This window comes from Danio rerio, chromosome 22 (genome assembly GCF_052040795.2).
Source record: "Danio rerio strain M-AB ecotype USA chromosome 22, GRCz13ab, whole genome shotgun sequence".
NCBI lineage: Eukaryota > Metazoa > Chordata > Actinopteri > Cypriniformes > Danionidae > Danio > Danio rerio.
In genome coordinates, this window is record NC_141042.1 from 7002923 (window position 1) to 7020629 (window position 17707).

Sequence of the window (17707 nt, forward strand, 5' to 3'; positions counted from 1 at the left end):
TTTTTCCTGCATTTATTCTGCTTCAGGAGTCTTGATTGTAAACAACACAACAAACAATGCAATAAATAGTTTTGAAAAAAAATTTGCTGTCATTGAACCTGAGAAAAACTTTGAGAATAATAATAATGATGAAGTCTCCATGCTATACTAATAATTAGAATGAAACAATTTTTAACTGCGGGAACATATCTTTATTAGTACAATTCGGCTGTATTATTTGTGTCCCCTTCAAAAAAATGTTAGAAAGAAATTTTATAGTTATTGTCCCCCCCTACTGTTAAATCAGATGCCCATGAACCAGCCCTGCACATTTACCATCCCCCCTTAACCAAACACACCTGATTCACATTATAAGCTTATTGGCAAAGACTGAAAGATCTGTGATGGGTGTGTTGAACAAAGAAGACTTCCAAAACATGCAGTGTGTTTATATATAAAATATTCATTTATTAGAATTCCTCATATCAATTGTTCTGCTATAGCTTTCTTAAATTTTGACCTGTAAACCACAGTAAAAAATCTGCAGAATAAAATTTGGGAAACAACAAACTAAACTAAAGCCGTTCATAGCAGCAGAACAGGAAGAAGCCCCTTTTCCTGCGAACTGAACACTACACTCTGAATGTCATCTTTCACCTACAAGATGCTTGTCCTGCTCAAGCCACATACCTAAACACCAACCACAGCAGGTTTCAGTTTGACTCAGAAGATGAATGTTAATAAAACTTACACTGGAAGATCATATATTGGTCTAACTTTGTACTTAGTTTTTTCCTTTTACTAAAACAGAACTAAACAAATATGCACAACTTTTCAAATGTATCCTCTGTTTTACCATTAAATGTTATTAATTCATAATCCACACAACTGTCTTCTAGTCTGTGCAATTTGTCACAATTAAGCAACGAATCGCCTTTCCAAAAAAAGATGCTATATAGTATATTAGTATATTATTTGCCCCCATTTAAAAACTGTTCAAGCCATAATGATGAAAACATAACAAAACATTTATTTCAACATATTAATATAACATAACATGCGTATGTAAAGTGAGAGGGCAGGGTCAAACTCTGTTGTGGGTGGATTTACATGAGCTGAGTGTTTTCAGTGGTCTTGTATCTTGTATCTTGTATCTGGTCTTTAAGAAGATGTTTAATGTGTTTGTTTTGCTCTGTTTGAGCTGGAGGACTTCATCTGGTAAGAAACTTTTAACTCTTCTTTAATTTCTTCTCATCTTTTGTAACAAAGCTGCCGCAAATGATAAGGTCTCTGTTCATAGTTTTAAAAAGAATATTCTAGGTATAATAAGATGGCAGAGCAGCAAAGACAGATAAACATCCCAAATTGAGGAGAACGTTATACGACAGTCCCTTATATAGTCTTAAGGCATGAGATATCATTTAAAGATTAGAAGATTGGGTTGACAACCTCTACTGTTCTACCAATGACCCAGAGTTCTTACAAAGTATTCTGGATCATGGCTTCAGTCTCGGCCAGCTTGCGGTATGAGTAAAATGGATAATCTCTGAGCAGGAAACCTTACTTTGAAACTGTTTCAAAATGTTATTTGTAAAGGCAACATTTCTTCAGATTCCTGCAAATGAAAGATTACATATCAAGAACACTACATCTACAGTACTTGTAAATACTCATTTACAGAAGATGAGAAAATTCTAATAAATCCTTCTGAACGAAGGCTGATCTTTTTTTTCTAAGGCTCTGTGCTCTTTTAACATTAACTCACATCTCAGATTTGAAGCAAAGAGCTTAGGGTGAGCATTTTGGAAGTAGAATGGGAGATGGTTTGGTTTTTAGCCAATAAGCTTTCAGTTTGCAATAGGGCCAGAGCCGTTCAACTAAGGATCCTTCATAGAATTCAAATCACACCTTATTTAAGATATAAATACAACACAATCGACTCACGGGATTATATTAATTGCATACGGGACTGGCGGGTGATTCAGGCCTTTTGGCGCAGAATCGTAGCTTAAATAAACATTTTTGGTCTGGACATGGATATAGATTAATTAAAACAATTAAATAATACTTTTGTAAAATTTAATGAAAATTAACCCTCTACCGCATGCATTATGATAAATCTGTAAAAAATATATTTTTTAAATTTAAAAAAGCAATTTAAAGTGCTGTAAAAATAAAAATATATTTTTTAGGTACTTTATGAAACGTTGCCATATGGCAACAACGTCCAAAGGTGGATCTACCTCAGAAATTTCAATTAAAAAAATTTCCTTAAAATTAATAATTTTTTTGTTTGTTTGAAACGATTTAACTGGTGTTGCAGCATTATGAGCTTTACCACGGAACTTATAAATGACACCTTCTACATACTTTCCAACAACTCATATTCCAACAGCTTTCATTTATTGCATTCTTTTTTGCTGAATATAAATAAAAAACAAACCTAATATTGTATTATCATGTTTTCAACATACAGTAAATATAAAGATTTCCTCCAGTAAATATTATAACAAATAAATAACAAGTATATATCCAGATGCATCATGTAGCTACTAGCTAACATTGTTTATATATTATACTAGTATATAGTATATACTATTCACCTCATTCTCGGCCGACGAGTAGGCGCTGCCATTTGAATCTTTTTGGCTTGAGACTTCCGGTCTCATTCACTTTCATTCATTTTTTGACGTTAAAAACAGCTCATTACGCTGCCTGATGTTGCAATTTGATATTTTCTTATTATATTATTCTACTTGGTCTGTATATGCAAACATTTGTTTGTAGAGCAAGTAGTTTGACCGTTTTCTCCCATTTATTATTCCTAGTCATTTCTCCCTTAGACTAAATCGGAAGTTCTAAGACAATCGCGAAAACAGGCGCACTTCCGCATTTTAGAATAAGGTCAATGCTACGCCTGTCTTATCTGCCTCTGAGCTAACTTACCTGAACTGTCTCTATCAAATGTCCAGTCTGCATTATTCTCATGATCACTAAAACCCATCTCACCCTCACTTTCATCTGAAGGAAGAGCCAGTTCTGTCCTTTTCTTCTTTTACTTACCATAGAACATGGTGGTGCTCGCTAATACACTGTTCCCTGTATTCATATCTATTCAAAAGTAGTATTGCCATTAAAACTAGATTTTATCCATAATGCAAATGTCATTAACATATGACTAATCAACATTATATTACTAGCATTCATGATGTTATTGGTACAACTTAAAGTTCACAGCTGACCTTGCTAGCTAACCCATTGCAATATTGCATGTTCCACTGTTGGACAGTGTTGCCAGTGTTGCCAACAATGTCAGAAATCACGCTACAGAAAAACACTGCATGTCATGTGACTTGACTAAAGCACCTCATTGGGTACTCTAAGGTGTTCTCTTACCAACAAAAAAAAAAATATGTTGGTCTTAAAGAAACTGTGGTAGGAAAATGAACACAAGTATCATGTTGTCATCTGGTTTCGCCGTGCAGTAGAGGGTTAATGCAGAGTTTAGAATACACAGTGTAAAAAACAGCAAAACTTTTTCATAAATAACTTTTTAAAAATTAATTAAAATGTAAGTTGATAAATGTATATAAACAATTACAATGTCATATTTTACTTTAAAAATAGAAATGAGAAAATAATCTTAAAATATATTTTATCATGCATTTGTTACTTTTCACAATGATTTTGCTTCCACACCAGATAAATTTTAAAAAATCAGTAAATATATGTGGTGTGTTCCAGGTGTGTTTTGCGAGTCTGTGTCAGTGACGGAAGGAGATTCTGTCACTCTAAACTTTAATGTTACAGTGCAAAAAGATGATGTCTTACTGTGGAAATATGGAGCTGGGAATTCTTGCATTGCTAAAATCAGCAAAACGAAGCAAACCTTCACCACATATAATGATGTTCTTGATGGGAGATTCAGAGACAGACTGAAGCTGGACAATCAAACTGGATCTCTGACCATCATGAACATCAGAAGTGAACATGCTGGAGATTATGAACTAGAGATAATAGGAGCACAACTGACAATAAGAACATTTAATATTTCTGTCTATGGTGAGTAGAGGCTTGTTTAACATTAACATATTTAACTGTCTAATCATTGTGATTTGTTTTGGATCAGAGGAGAACACCCACTGACCATCACATAAATACATTTTGCAGATTTATCCATATGTTTCTCCGTTCTCTGGTGTTTCCAGCTCGTCTGCCTGTTCCTGTCATCATCAGAGATTGTTCTTCATCCTCATCATCAGTGCAGAATTGTTCAGTGCTGTGTTCAGTGGTGAATGTGAGCGCTGTGAGTCTCTCCTGGTACAAAGGAAACAGTGTATTGTCCAGCATCAGTGTTTCTGATCTCAGCATCAGTCTCTCTCTACCTCTGGAGGTGGAATATCAGGATAAAAACACCTACAGCTGTGTGATCAACAACACCATCAGCAACCACACCACACATCTGGACATTAACACACTCTGCCAGATGTGTTCAGGTATGGCATTGCTGATTTATGAGATTATTGACACACATTCACCTACATGTAACCCTATTCTAACTCTACTTTAGGTCCTGCAGACTCTATGTCTCTGATAGCACCTATCTCTGCTGCTAGCGGATTTCTGGTGATTTTAACTGGATTTGGGATCTTCTGGAACAGCTGGAAAAAAAGAAAAATGGAGGAAAAAGGTTAGAGTTATTTTACACAATATTATAGCAAGTAATGCTTCGCAAATATGATAAATATTTTAATCAGTTTGTGATGCTTCTCGTTTTCCCTTTTTGGTTTGAGAAAGCCAACATAATGTTACACTATTTAAACGTATTATTATTATTCCGTCTTCTGAGGTTCCTCCTCATTGGGCTTTAATGCTACAAGCCCCCAATTTTAGCCAAAACCTGTGTTCTGCATTGCAATTTGTTGCTATAACTTTTCCAACTGTTCCAACTTTGGGTTTTTCCAAGAACTGACCCAGAAATCTTGAAAAAATCTGGTTGACTTAACATGAGACCAAATTTTGACGCACCATAACTATTATTATGAGGTATTCTGAAAAACGTGACCTTTCACAATTGAAGAGGCTGGCAGGCTTTGTAAAACTATATACTTTATTAAAGGGCATCTAGTTTACCATCTAGTTATACGTTTTTTGCATCTTCATAGTGTCTTTTACAGAACATGTCTATAAAGTTTCAGCTCAAAACACCCATCAGATTTTTTACTTTCAGAGGTTTGTGATTTTTAGCTTTAAATAGCTTGTTGCTGTTTTTTGTGTACTGTGCCTTTAATGCTAGTCCTCCCCGCCCACTGTTCCCACGTGCCTGTTATGCCCCGTTTACACTAGTGAGTTTTAGTTTGAAAACGCACAAGTTTTGCTACGGTTACGCCATCCATCCACACTACGCCAGAATGTTCAAGGCCTGAAAACGGAGCGTTTTGAAAACGCTGAAAAGGTCGTTTTCATTCTAAAACGCTGCTGCTCCGTCTCAGTGTGGATGAGGGAAAACAGAGACATCTGAAAACGGAGGCGGGGCTGCTGAGATTCGCTACCTGATTGGGGCTTTTGTGTCATTGCGTATCCTTGCATATCCTTCCTAACAACAGCCAAATGCCGAGCGGGACACATGCTTCATGTTTATACTAGAACGCACATGCCCAGAGTGCGCGAATGGTCACGTGATATACGTTTTTGGTGGCGTAGTGTGGACGGAGATATGTTCAAAAACACTAGGTGAAACGCTAGTGTGGACACAGATCGTTTTTGATCTAAAACACCATTTTAAAACTAAAAAACACTAGTGTAAACGGGGCCTAAGAGTGCCTCAATCTCCGCCTTTAGCTGAGTCAGCAACAGACAGACATGAAGGAAGCAGATCTCATGTAACGTTTGTGAGAAATACTACAATAGAAACTTTCCCAATGATGGGCGACGCAGTGGCATAGTAAGTAGTGCTGTCGCCTTACAGCAAGAAGGTCACTGGTTCAAGTCTCGGCTGGGTCAGTTGGCGTTTCTGTGTGGAGTTTGCTTATTCTCCCTACGCTTGTGTGGGTTTCCTCCGGGTGCTCCGGTTTCCCCCGCAGTCCAAAGACATGTGGTTCAGGTGAACTGGGTAAGCTAAAATTGTCCATAGTGTGGAGTGTGAATGAGTGTGTATGCAGTGTTTCCCCTATCATAATATAAGGGGGGCACCCCGCCCTCCCAATGGCTGTACCAGCCCCCATGGAAGTCACATTAATTTTATTATCTATATAGCGCTAGATGACAACTTTTTTAAAATAAACAAACTAAATATGTCGTAATGTCGTATAGCGGAGCTATCTCTATCTAGTGCTGGGGTATCCACACTTGGTCCTGGAGGGGCGGTGTCCTGGAGAGTTTAGCTCCAACCAGGGCTGGAGCAAGCTGAACTGCCGCTCTAGGCAAAGGAAGGTCACGCCGCTCTCAAACCTCGGGGTGGCACAGGTGGTGAGGGTAGTTTCTTTTCTGCCGCCCTAGACGCAGATATAACTGAGTCGCGGATGTCGAGGTTAGTTTAGGGGACGCTGCCCGAGCCGCGGGTGGCGAGGGTAGTTTAGGGGACACCCCCTCTCTATTCTGTTGCCCTTGACGCGGATATAACGGTGGTGAGGGTAGTTTCGGGGACGCCCCCCTCTCTATTCTGTTGCCCTAGACGCGGATATAACTGTGACGCGGATATAACGGTGGCGAGGGTAGTTTCAGGGACGCTGCTCTCTCTATTCTGCCACCCCAGACGCAGATGAGGGCGCGGGTGGCGAGGGAAGTTTCGGGGACGCCACCTCTCTATTCTGCTGCCATAGGCGGTTGCCTAGGTCGCCTCTATGGACGCGCCGGCCCTGGCTCCAACCCTAATCAAACAAACCTGAACCAGCTAATCAAGTTCTTATTAAATATATTAGAAACTTCCTGGCAGGTGTGTTGAAGCAGGTTGGAGATAAACTCAGCAGGATACCGGCCCTCCAGGATCGAGTTTAGACACCCCTGATCTAGTGTCTAGTTATGACCTCTCCTGGAAGCTCTGCGTGTCTTCCGCAAATTCATACTGGCTCAGAGATTAAATTTAATTAAAATACCAGAAAAAACATGGCACAGACCATGAATGAGCAAGTGAACAGATCAGCGAGGGGCACAGTGATGGGCACATGCATCAGTGCAAGATATATCAGTGCAACCCAGAATAAAATTGGGACTAAGCCGAAAAGAAAATGAATGAATGAATGAACTTTCCCAATTATTGTTGGATGCATTTGTTGTGGAGTTGCAATGATGAGTCACACACAATGTTGTTACAAAGTTCACGCACACACACAGATACACACACACAGACAGCGCGCGTTTAGCTTTGCACTGTTTTTTGCACGCAAATGTGACAGGATACACATTCATCTCCACTGCTGTATGGACAGCTGTTATGTTATTGTAAAAAAATAAACCTGATTTAACGTCCACAAACCAGGATTGAAGCATCTTCTTTTATAATTGTACTGACATGCAGCTGTGCTGATGAAGTAAATTGCTGTAATTCATTACACACATGCACTGTTTTAAAACACTTTAAACTTGTGAAACTCACTCTTCTTGATCACATTTGATGATGATTGATGATCCTAGCAAACTGAACAGACCTTTTATTCCTAGTTGCTTTGTGCACGTCCTGGTAATACGCAGGTGTCAATCAATTCAGTGGAGGGGGTGGCACTATTATGTCATGTCGGCCTCAAAATGGGAGGGATTTGGATCCTATTTTAATGTCAGTAAATTTTAAAAAAGAGACTTATTGTGTTTATATCAGCCTTATATGACTGTGGACACTATACCTACACACAGTTCTGTCCAAACAGCTTACAAAAGATGATTTTCATCATAGGTGCCCTTTAAACTGGGGTGTAAGTTGTACACCTGGGACACAAGAGCCTTGGAGGTGAGTTTAGTTGATTCAGGCAACCAATTAGTCTCTCAGTATCATTATGTAGCTAACATGCTGCAGCTTCATAAAGACATCAGGCTTGATTTATTCATTCATTCATTTTCCTTTGGCTTAGTTCCTTAATTATCAGAGGTTGCCACAGCAGAATGAACAGCCAACTATTCCAACATATGTTTTATCCAGCGGATGCCCTTCCAGCCGCAACCCAGTACTGGGATAAAGGGTTGATTTATACAGTATCATTCATATTGGCAAGACACTTTTTTATAAGATGTAAGCCATCAATCAACCCTAGCAGCAATTCAACAACATCAATATCTCTACAATAGAACATAGTAGGGACCTGAGTGTTGGTACATTTGACTCATGCTAGCAAAACAGGATGTCCTGTGTACTTCATTTCCTTTTTGGCCTCTCAAGCCAACATCAAAGTTTATGAATTTTAGTTTCTAGTCATTTTATTAAATTTCACCACTCAAAGATAGCTGATGACATTTAATAGTTTAATTTAATCAATACATTGTGTAAATATTGTCTTTCTAAATGTAATAACTACATACATCAAGCATGTACCTTTAGGTACTTTTGTCAGGTAAATTTCTTTGTGTGCATCAACATGCTAACTGACGTTCCTAAAACCAGCATGTTGCAAAAAAACACATCTATCATTAATAATTTATGTGGCTATCATTTGTTGAAACAGTTCAGACTGAAGATGAGGTCACCTATGCTGAGCCGAAGTACTACAGAAGGAAAGTGCAAAAATTGGTAAGATTCATTTTTGTTGTCTGTCTCTCAGTAGTGAATTGGATATAGATGTGTTAGTGCACTTGACTTTTGTGTGTATAACATTTTCTCTATATTTGTCTGTGTAACAACCTTTTAGATCATGATTTATTTTAGAAACATAAACTCACATAACAAGGCAGCTTAGTGGTTAGCGCTGTCGCATCTCAGCAAAAAGGTCACTAGTTCAAGTCCCGGCTGGGCCTGTTGGCATTTCTGCGTGGAGTTTGCATGTTCTCCCCGTGCTGGCATGGGTTTCCTCCAGGTGCTCCGGTTTGCCTCACAGTCCAAAGACATGCGCTATAGGTGAATTGAATAAGATAAATTGGCTGTAATGTATGAGTGTGTGTGTGTGTGGATGAGAGTATGTATGGGTGTTACCCAATAGTGGGTTGCAGCTGGAAGGGCGTAAAACGTATGCTAGAATAGTTGGCGGTTCATTCTGCTGTGGATACCCCAGATAAATAAGGGACTAAGCTGAAGGAAAATGAATAAAGGAAACTCACATCCCATAATACTAGACAGCTTTATTATTATGTTCCCTTGTGTTGTTGTCTTGTTGAACTTCATTTTTCCTGTGCTGTGTGTATTGTTTTTCCGGTTAATTAGCATTGAGTAGTCTTCATAATCGTTCGATATGCACAAGATGGAGAAGGCATAGCACTCTACTTACCAAACAAGACAGCAGTCACAGGAGTACACAGAAATGTCAACAATGACACGAGGAAGTGCACAGCACTATAAAGTACGATTCCATAAAGCTCACAACGGCCCACTCTACAGTACAAAAAGGAGCCGGCCAGACACCAGCCTTTCAAAGAAAAATCTGAATTAAACCCAAAACATTAAAAAAAGAGAAAGGGCTTAAGCAGCGACTACATACCAGACATACAGCAGCGGCACACCCACCACAGTGAGTGAGCTGAACAATGACGCAATCTGATGGCCTTTTATACACCTCTTAATAAGCCCTAGTAAGTAATGGGCGTACATCAGGAGTGACTAACCCTGCTCCAGGAGATCTACCTTCCAGCTGAGTTCAGCTCCAACCCTGATCAAACACACCTGAACCAATTAATCAGGACCTGAACAGCTATGGATAATTACAGGCAGGTGTGTTTAATATGGGTTGCCACTGAAATCTGCTGGACGGTAGATCTCCAGGGCCCGGTTTTTCAAAAGTAATCCACTAGGATTTTGGATAAGGGATTGGATCAAATCTTGAAAATGGGTTTTTCAAAAGAAAAAACGGATTACGTAATCGGATTAGATCACGTAATCCAATCTTGGTTTTGATCCGGATCAAACCTTTAATTTGGGTTTTTCAGACCTTTTTTGTAGGATCTGGATCACTTTGATCCAAAAAACCTGGATTAAACTGATCCTATCAGAAGGGTGGATTTAGCGTGGATTTCATGTCCAAAATGTAATGAAAACTTAAAAAATTTATTAAATAATACTATTTTTGGATCATGCAGTATCTTACGAGATATACTATTTATTAATAAGGTTTTAATTTTATTTGTTCATCTGTCAGGCTATAGTGAGTATAGGCTTTAACGTATTCAGCCTTTCAGTATAGGCCTCCAGCAAAGTAGAAAGAGTTTGGCCTCATAAAATAATCCCCCAAACAGCTGTCAAAACTGACCAAAAACAATCAATTTTATTCTGTCACTAATTGATTGATATATATATATATAGATATATATATATATATATATATATATATATATATATATATATATATATATATATATATATATATATATATATATATATATATATATATATTCATCACAATGGAAAATATTTTTCTTTTTAGAATATTTATTAGTGATGCATGCAATGATTACAGAATAACAAAAAAAAATTTGCAAAGAATGGCAATTGCTGATTTTTTAAATCACTTTCAACAATTGCAAAAAGAGACTGAAAGGGCAGAAGCACAGCTTCATCTGGCAGAACAACTGACTCTGACCAAACTGCAGCAAACCAAGGCCAATGACTTGAGATCCGCCTCCTAAAGGCTAGGCTCAGACAAGCTGCTCTCTCCACATCAGATGAGGAAGTCTGAAATTATTGTGGAGTTTTTGACATTAAGTTTTTTTTTTTTTTGGTTTACATCTATATTTGAAACTTATTATAAATATTCTCAATGTACAGTGTTGTAGGTCTCAGATGAGTGGACTGCTGAAAGAGGATGGGGTGGAGTTTTTCTTGTTTTTATTATTTATTATTATTATTATTTTAACAATTATTATTATTTTTTTTTTTAGTTTTCATTTCAAATAAAAATAAAGATATATTCAATTTTATCTGGATTAAACCAGGTTTAATCCGGATCAAATTGATCCAGATTTAGTAATTCTGTTTTTGCGATCCGTGATCACGTAATCCAGCTTACTTTTTGAGCCAGTTTTTCAAAGCAACATTGGATTGAATCAATCTGATCTGGATATGAACTTTTCAGGATCACTAAATCTGGATTACCAGTGCTCAAACAGGATAGGAAATCACAATGTAGAACTATAGATATGTAAAGAGCAACAAGTAGAATAGCCAGCGTGGGGTCAATATAATTTATTTTTTTTAAATGAAAACTAAGAAAATATAATAAATATTAAATTAATAATAATAATAAATAAGAAAAACAAGAAAAAGCCCACCCCATCCTTTTCCAGCAGTCCGCTCATCTGAGACCTAAAACACAAACACTGTACATTGAGGATATTTATAATAAGTTTCCAATATAGATGTAAATAAAAAAAATACTTAATGTCAAAAGCTCCACAATAATCTCAGACTTCCTCATCTGATGTGAAGCGTATCCTTTAGGAGGGGGATCTCAAGTCTGGCCTTGGTTTGCTGCAGTTTGGTCAGAGTCAGTTGTTCCTCTGCCAGGCGAAGCTGTGCTTCTGCCCTTTCAGTCTCTTTTTGCAATTGTTAAAAGAGATTTCAAAAATCAGTCATTGCCATTTCTTGCATTTTTTGTTTATTCTGTAATCATTGCTATCATCATTAATAAATATTCTAATAAGAAAAATATTTTCCATTGTGATGAATACATATATATATATATATATATATATATATATATATATATATATATATATATATATATATATATATATATATATATCAATTAGTGACAGAATAAAATTGATTGTTTTTGGTCAGTTTTGACAGCTGTTTGGGGGATTATTTTATGAGGCCAAACTCTTTCTACTTTGCTGTAGGCCTATACTGAAAGGCTGAATACGTTAAAGCCTATACTCACTATAGCCTGACAGATGAACAAATAAAATTAAAACCTTATTAATAAATAGTATATCTCGTAAGATACTGCATGATCCAAAAATAGTATTGTTTAATAAATTTTTTAAGTTTTTATTACATTTTAGGCATGAAATCCATGCTAAATCCACCCTTCTGATGGGATCAGTTTAATCCATGTTTTTTGGATCAAAGTGATCCAGATCCTACAATAAAGGTCCGAAAAACCCAAACTAAAGGTTTGATCCAGATCAAAACCAAGATTGGATTACGTGATCTAATCCGATTATGTAATCTGTTTTTTCTTTTGAAAAACCCATTTTCAAGATTTGATCCAATCCCTTATCCAAAATCCTAGTGGATTACTTTTGAAAAACCGGGCCCAGGAACAGAGTTGGTCACCCCTGGCTTACACGAATGTTTCATGCATAACATCCGCTACTTATTTATAAATATACATATTGCTGTACCTCACATTAATATGTGGGACTGGACCACACGATAAGCTGTTAGTCTTCCTTTTGGCTTGAACCCTGAAGGGATGGGGGTTATCTGGGGAGTGATGGGCTGTGTCTACTCAGTATGTACTGCGTTTGAATTTAAATGTACTACTCGGCCATTAGAAAAGTACGTTCTATACAGTATGAACGTGAAAAGTATGAATGGAATTCGAACGTACTACATCCGCCATTTTGTCACGTGACCTACCTGCGTCAATTGCGTCGCTTTACTCCCATTCATGAATTCGCTCGCGGGGCATCATGGGATAGCACAGCATGGGTGCTATCCCACCTTCAGGGAACAAAAGTTATGACAGTAACCCAGACATTCTTAATTTTCTTTAAGGATGCTGCATGTTACAGCTTAATAGGGGGGAATTGAAAATCTAAGTTTGACATTTTATTTGCGTTTAGCATTTTTAGTATTATTGTAGCTAACTTTTATTTATATTTATTGTTTGTTTTTTTACAGAATGGAGAAAAGGAAGATGATGTGGTTTATGCACCTATTGCCATGAGAAGATGATCAAACTTTACGCTTTGTCAAAATGTTGACTTTTACAATTGGTGAGAATCTTGCAATGTAAAGAACATGCGTTTTATGTAGAACATGATATAAAACCTTCATTTTGTTTTAATTATAGCAGCTACATTACATTATTTACTTGTTCAAACTTGTTAGAGTATTTTTCTATTAAACACAAATGAAGATATTTTGAAGAACAATTAACTTTCAGATTTTTTTCTTATCATAAAAGTATTTGTTGACTGGCTACATTTTCATCATGGGTGGGCTATCTCTTAAGGTCTGATTAGTGGAAATCCACAACAAATAAAGTGTTGTAATATAAGGGCAAGATGAAAAATACTGCTAAAAATAATGAAGGCAGAACTCAGGGCTCAAGTCTCTTTTTTTCAATTTATTTATACTTGCACAGAGATGTGGTTTGGTCTGATGTGTGACCAAAAACACCTTCTAAACACATTCTGGAGGTTTGTGGTTGTTGTTGGTAAGCAGGTTTGTGAAGAACTTGCAGCTGGTCTTGTTTGCATTCCTGTGCACATGAAGTTTTACAGCTTTAATGCAAAATACTAAATCTGAAGCATGAAAATACCTGGTCTGATTCTTATTTTGTAAATGTGGAAACGAAAAAAGTGAAATGTTAAGACATTCAAGAAAATAAGAATGTCTATACACGTGCTCTGATCATGCAGATCACGCTCTGATCATCCTCTGCTAGTTTCACTACCTGTTTCCATTCAAGCTTATTTTTCAGAAGAGCTAGGCTTGATCTCACATTTCTCTTAGTTCAAACAGTAAGAATAAAACTTACTATATTCACAGAATCATGAGAGATGTGCAATTAAATGTGTTTTTACTTTAAACTTTTTGTGTCTGCCAAAGCTAACTGAACATTTGTGATCAACTAAGTTAGGAAAATCTCTCGTCCTACACGTTTTGTACTGCTGGTTCTGTGTGCGTGAAAACTGTCACCACTCCCACGGACAATCTCACATGCTCTGCAGACCTACAGAGATGCACCTTTGGGAACGTAAATGCATCTGGTATAGGTTTTTTAATCTCCAAAAATGTTTTTTCTGATGTCAATATATTACATATTTTATACATATCAAAAATGCTTTGGCAATACTGTACAAAATGTCACGCCAATAAAGCAACTTGAACTTGAGAGAGAGAGAAAGCGAGCAGCTTTTACCTGCCAGTATGTGCACATGGCTCTTGAATAGCATAAAAGAGAAATAGTGGATTTTTTTATTTTTATTTTAACAGCCTTTAAAAAACACCAAAAACGTTAACCCATTGAAAAGAAACAGTGTAACAGTGTCATAATAATTAAAAATATTGTTAAAAATCCTTTTTTTTTGTTGCCGCATGTACTGTAGTAAAAGTTGTTTCAATCAAGCTACCACCACAAGTATATTTCAAACCAGTGGAAAGCACTAATATTTGATCACAATGCAATCACTGTAAAAAATATGAACTATGCAAAGACACTTTTCTCCATTGAATGCTTTAAATGCAAAACGCCTAAGGACAGGAACAAACTCTCGTAAAAAAAAAAAAGAGCCTGGGCATGTGCAGAAGGCACAGCTAGAGGTTTGTAGTCTAAAGCATGTTGTTGCAATGTTTACAGTGCAGATCCTATACTTCTGGGTTTCATCCCACCGCAGCCTTGCTTTCGTGTTTTAAAATGGCGGCCATGTGAAGTAAGCGTAAAGTTTTTGACTCGGATTCAGAAAATCTGATTCAATTCAGTTGTGAAAATTCAAATAAAACGAAACAAAATCAACAAAATAACACTTTTGACAATGGTCAGTTGTATGACTTGTACTTATATTGCTTGATTCGGATTGGCTGACAGAGATTTACATCATTTATTTTTTTTTTTAACATTTTTTACTTTACATCATTGACCTCTGAATAATTTCAGGTATTTCAAACATTTTTATAACCTACAGCAGTCAAAAATGTATTTACTAAAAACACAGCCTGATAAAAGACACAGGCAATGGAAAAGTATTTTAAAGCCAGGGGTTTTCAAACTGGGGGCCGCCAGATGGCGCTAGGGGAGCCGCAAAGAAATTTTAGATGAGGGGTAATCAATGGGCCCACATGGATGAATTTTGTGTCCCGCATCATTCTGAAGGTGAATATATTTTTTATTATAATTTGAGCTCAAAAGTACTGCAAAAATTAAGCTTTATGCTTATGTCATTTAAATGCAGTTGACACTTTCGTGACACAGGAAAAGAAGCTCAGCGGCCCGCCTCTGTACACGGGGACTTTTATTGAATAAGCGCTTCTGTCCGGGCGCTTCCTGTGATTTTTGGCGCTTGTCTGCTGCACCTGACGGCGTTTACCTTTCACTTACGCTTACCTCTTTTACGCTAAACAACTAAATGAATACTCAGGTCTATTTAACTGACTATATTTCAGTTAAAATACATGATCAATAGGAGCATTATCGGTGGCTGAAAGCACTTCCCTGTTTATGTACTAACTTTAAAATGTTAAAATAACCAATCATATTGTAAATCAGTGAGCCTGTTAAATCTGCTAAACAGCCACAACTCAAAAAACATTAAAAAATTGTTCACCCCCCAAAAGAATTATCATTATCCCTTCAATAAAACACAACACCCTTACCTGACCCTGCTCTGCCTGATCCTCAATCATCTCTTTCTCCTTCACCTGTGATTAATATTGTGACATTAGTATTTTCACAAGCACTCATTCTGAAAGCCAAATTGCTTAATATGTGACGTTTTTGTACTTGGCGTTTAGATGCAATCAAAAATTATTATGTCCATTTTCTCTGTCATTTTATCCAATGCATGACATCAGGCACGTTTATTTATACTGTAGCACATTTTATACACAATGGCAATTTAAAGTGCTTTACATAAAGAATGCAAAACTATCATAAAAATAATCACAACATTAAAAACAAAGAATTAAAAGATTAACATTTTAATTTCAAATTAATCGAGTAGAACAGAATAGAAACTGATTTTACAAAAAATACAGTGGGGTTAGTGTGCACAGTGTAGCTGTGCTCATTTGGCAAATACACAACTAATAATATGCAAATTGTAATGGTTAATGTTAAGTTAACATTATGCCAAGTCGTCACAAATGAAACAATGCATGGGAAACGTCTTAACTAGATAAGTAATTTTAATCAGCAGATTCATGGACAATTACATCCTTAATCAGCATTTTTTGCCACAACTAATTTATGAAAGAGTCTATGTGTTAACTACATTGAGGAGAATCACTTTAAGGTGGGTTAAAAACCCCCTCCTTACTTACTTGAAATCAACAGTAACTCAGCAGCAGCCTCACACACCCGGACGCGTGTGCGTGTGTCTGAGCATAGATATATACACTAGATGCCGCCTGGCCTATTGTTGTCTATTGGACGGAATGCGTCAATAGCGCCGCCATCTTGCTGCTACCGGGTAATGCTCCTTTGAAATGAATGCGGTACCAAGGTACAGTGGAGGACTGTGGCCATGCAAAGCCAGAGATATACACATATACACATATATCTGTGATCTGGAGTTTTCCTGGATGTTAGTATGTAAATTTTTTTTTCTAATTACGAAAATTATAATTTTACATCACTTTTCTACATTGATGGATCAGTGACCGCACGGGCATTCCTGACAAAAAGCTTGTGTTTGTGTGTACAGAAATGTTCTATATTTTATAATTTAAAGTTAAATTTAATATAATCCGTGTCCTGAAACACACCTCCTCTCCTGCTTTCACTTCTCAAACTGACAGAGAGAGCGATTCGTTTGTGAATGAATCCCCCGAACGACTCTTTCACTATAACGTTAGCCGACAATAATACAAGTTTCTGGCAGCGCAGCATCTCGTTGTCATATTTCTTTTGCATTGTTTGCTGATTTTATTCAACAAAACTAGCATAAGCCGAGTGTTTAGTGCGAGTAGGAGCTGCTTTGCCGTATAGTGAATGCAGTAAGTGACTGTTATCCTCAATAACGTTACCTGATTAGCACAAAAGTTCAGAACATATAAAAACAGAAAAAAACATAATATTACCTATGAAATGTTCTGCCTTTGTGCTTTGTTTTCTTTGTTTGCTCGTTACTACACCCGTAGACAGCGCTAAAGTCCCACATATTCACGTAATAGCACTGTCTTGACTAGTGCAGTTGAATGTCATTTGTCCTGGGAGCACTGCTGGATGAAGTGTCCCTTTTGTTTGTTTTATAGACGTGCAGCACCAAATTTGTCATTATTTTTTAAGGCAATTGTTCTCCTTGTGTGAATCTAAATGCTAATGTGATAATGAGCTAATGATAATGATGTGATAATGTGCTAATGTTTAATGATAAAAATGTTCAAAAACTCACCAGATGATGAACCAGATAAGGTCATTTTCGTTTAGCTACTTTCCTGGTATGTAACGGATGTAGTGACGCTTTTTGTACACTAGATGGCGTAAAAACATTCATTGCGTAGGAAAAAATGGATTAGCATCTCTAGAATTTAAATAGTCAATTAATAACCAATAAGAGAAGATTCACAGGATACAAGCAGCTTTTAATGTGCAAGGTCAACCTTTGGGGTAAAGTCATGTCAAATCTACATCTATATGGTATTTTAAAAGCCTTTTGATTAAGTAAATAATATATTAGATATTGTTATTATTAGAATAGCGATGTA

The 17707-nt window shown here is 36.8% G+C and overlaps 1 protein-coding gene and 2 long non-coding RNA genes across 7 annotated transcripts in view; 2 read left to right on the forward strand and 1 right to left on the reverse strand.

Annotated features, from left to right (window-relative positions):
* Positions 1–17707, forward strand: part of LOC147838372 (uncharacterized) — a 280547-nt gene that overhangs the window by 53048 nt on the left and 209792 nt on the right. The gene's annotated exons all lie outside the window — the stretch shown is intronic.
* LOC137488899 (SLAM family member 5) overlaps positions 1–17707 on the forward strand; it is a 29090-nt gene that overhangs the window by 10914 nt on the left and 469 nt on the right. The window contains exons 1-6 of one of the 3 annotated variants that reach the window (XM_087303658.1): positions 1079–1197; positions 3724–4041; positions 4188–4475; positions 4550–4669; positions 8631–8695; positions 12959–13053. In XM_087303658.1, coding sequence (XP_087159784.1) covers positions 1149–1197; positions 3724–4041; positions 4188–4475; positions 4550–4669; positions 8631–8695; positions 12959–13012 — 894 coding nt within the window. In that variant the 5' untranslated portion in view covers positions 1079–1148 and the 3' untranslated portion in view covers positions 13013–13053. Of the gene's footprint in view, positions 1–1078; positions 1198–3723; positions 4042–4187; positions 4476–4549; positions 4670–8630; positions 8696–12958; positions 13054–17707 lie in introns of those variants that run through there. The other 2 variants (XM_087303659.1, XM_087303660.1) reach the window with 2 other exon arrangements.
* LOC141380157 (uncharacterized) lies at positions 986–17446 on the reverse strand. Of its 3 annotated transcripts, XR_015521678.1 has the most exons (4): positions 17395–17446; positions 15645–15700; positions 12695–12778; positions 986–4640 (listed from the first exon to the last, which is right to left on the reverse strand). It is a non-coding gene; the product is annotated as an uncharacterized LOC141380157 (long non-coding RNA). The 3 variants fall into 3 exon arrangements; XR_015521677.1 differs by lacking the exon at positions 12695–12778; XR_015521679.1 differs by lacking the exons at positions 12695–12778; positions 17395–17446 and adding an exon at positions 16322–16480 and having other exon boundaries at positions 3542–4640.